Genomic DNA, 2,500 nt, shown 5'->3' with positions numbered 1-2,500 from the left:
TACTTCCAACATCATCTCTGCCTCTGGACACTACATGTTCAAACCTTTCTCCGTGACACCACAATGTAAACAAAGACACGAGCGGCAGGAAGAGACCATCGTGTCGGTCTTCTTTTGCAGGTGGCAGCTCCATCAGCTAGGCACTAAGATCTAGCCGATGACTCTAATCTAAGGGGTAGCATTGCCACCCGCATACAGACACGAGTAAACCCGCCTTAAGGATGATAATAAAGGACTGTGGGAGACACGCAGAGGACGAAGGATGTGAAAAGATTAAAGAAAACTGAGATAACTAAAAAAAAAAAAAAAAGATGAACATGATAATAGATGAGCAAAAGAGAAATGAAAAAACAAACAAAACAAACTATAGATTCATTTCATTCACCTAAGACCACAAACTACTCATCTGTTACTCACCTCACTACCTGACGAGTGCCGCTGGTTCAGGTACGTATTCCGAAACGCTTTGCTCTCCCACCATCACTGCTTTCCAAAGGCTCCAGTTGAAGATACTCATGTTTTTAAGAGTATTGTGTTTTTTGGTCATAGATTAACAAGATTTCTAGTATTTTTAAAAGGAGCAACTGTCACGAAAACCCAGCTAGTTGTCTTTGTGGCGCTGGAAAACTGTCAAAGTGAGAGAGAAAGGCGTTTCTGAATACGTGCGTTACTCATGTTGACTCACCTTAAGATCCAGTTCACGCAGGTACCGCTGGTAGGTCTCATTACTCATGGGTGTTGGAGAGGCCGTGATGTTAAACTCTGCGGGTGAGGAAAGGATGAGTCAAAGATGAGCAAGATATGAGTAAAAGATGAGTAAGTAGGAAATGAGTGAGATGTGTTAAAGGATGAGAAAGTAGAAGAGTAAGAGATGAGTAAAGGATGTGTAAGTGGGAGATGAGTAAGAGGAAGATGAAAAAGGCATAAGTAAGAGATGGGAGAGAGATGAGTAAGAAGGGAGGAAGATTTAAGTAAGAGAAAGAGTGGTGAGTGTGAAGGATGAGTGAGGAAGGAAGGAAGGAAGAAAGGAAGGAAGGAAGGAAGGAATGAAGGAACAAAATGCGTATTACCAGAGAGAGAGAGAGAGAGAGAGAGAGAGAGAGAGAGAGAGTAAAATATAAAGGAAATTAACCTAAAAATGACTACAAAGAATATACGAAATTAAATAAAACTGAAAAGGAAAATTATAAAGAACAGGAATTTTACATTAGAGAAAAGAGTGCCATTAGAGAGAGAGAGAGAGAGAGAGAGAGAGAGAGAGAGAGAGAGAGAGAGAGAGAGAGAGAGAGAGAGAGAGAGAGAGAGAGAGAGAGAGAGAATGTAACAAAAGAACTCACAAACTAGATCACTTTCTCCTCCTCCTCCTCCTCCTCCTCCTCCTCCTCTAACTTACCTCCATGGAGAGAAAGAGAAGCGTGGAGAAGAGTAACATTGCCCTGCGGAAGTGACGTCACAGCCATTGTCACGTGATGCCTACGTCACCATCGCTTGCGCCTCTGAAAAAGAAAACGGGAATTCAGTCACTCTAAAGAAAATGGGAGCCAATTTACTGAGAGAGAGAGAGAGAGAGAGAGAGAGAGAGAGAGAGAGAGAGAGAGAGTACCACACACAATCAACTCCACTCCAAACTTTACACAAAACACGAGTCATTGAACCGAAAGGAAAAAAAAAAAAAAAATCCAATGTTTTCACGAAAATTCGACTAAAAGATTCGAATCTTTTAACGTAAGCGATCCAATCCTCTTCTTGAATCCATTACGGGTGGCTAAATTTAATGCCCTTCCCCCATTAGTACCTGAAATGTGGGCTGGAAATGACACCTATAAAAAAAAATAACACGGAATCCCAAATGCGTTCCGGCTATAAAGGTTTGGAATAGAAGGAGGAGGATCAGGTAGCTTTTAAGAGAGTTGGATTCTTTTGATTTCGGATTAAGGGAGGGATTTTGTGATTCGTTCATGTAGTTTAGTAAATACTTAGATGGATTAAATTCGATTGAAAGATACAATAGATAGATGGATAGATAGATGGATAGATAGATAGACAGATAGACAGATAGAGTGATTGATTGATAGAAATATAAATAGACAAGGAATAACATAATCAGATGGATAGATAAATAAATAGATAAATAGAAAGATAGATAGATAGGTAGGTAGATAGACAGATAGATAGACACATAGATAATTACATAGACAAGCAAGAATACAGTAGGTTATAAATAGATACACAATAAGACGAAAACACACACACACACACACACACACACACACACACACACACACACACACACACACACACGGAGAGAAGACAGCAAGTATTCCCATCCTGTCTGTTACACCTGTCTAACTTTAACCCATCTTGAAGTTACCGCTCTTCTTACCTGTCCGAGAGAGAGAGAGAGAGAGAGAGAGAGAGAGAGAGAGAGAGAGAGAGAGAGAGAGAGAGAGAGAGAGAGAGAGAGAGAGAGAGAGAGAGAGAGAGAATCAAGGTGGCCAGA

General features: G+C 40.6%; 1 protein-coding gene across 8 annotated transcripts in view; it reads right to left on the bottom strand.

Moving 5' to 3' along the window:
- Positions 1 to 2,500, bottom strand: part of LOC123513597 (serine/arginine repetitive matrix protein 1-like) — a 103,952-nt gene that overhangs the window by 12,072 nt on the left and 89,380 nt on the right. For all 8 annotated transcript variants that reach the window (XM_045270847.1, XM_045270848.1, XM_045270851.1 and 5 more), the window contains 2 exons: positions 1,394 to 1,496; positions 686 to 762 (listed from right to left, as the gene is read on the bottom strand). In XM_045270847.1, the coding sequence (XP_045126782.1) occupies positions 686 to 762; positions 1,394 to 1,460 (144 nt within the window). In that variant the 5' untranslated portion in view covers positions 1,461 to 1,496. The remainder of the gene's footprint in view (positions 1 to 685; positions 763 to 1,393; positions 1,497 to 2,500) is intronic.

This window comes from Portunus trituberculatus, chromosome 36, assembly GCF_017591435.1.
Source record: "Portunus trituberculatus isolate SZX2019 chromosome 36, ASM1759143v1, whole genome shotgun sequence".
Classification (NCBI taxonomy): Eukaryota; Metazoa; Arthropoda; class Malacostraca; order Decapoda; family Portunidae; genus Portunus; species Portunus trituberculatus.
Note: the sequence above shows the minus strand (reverse complement) of the source record. Positions and strands in the feature narration are given on the sequence as shown.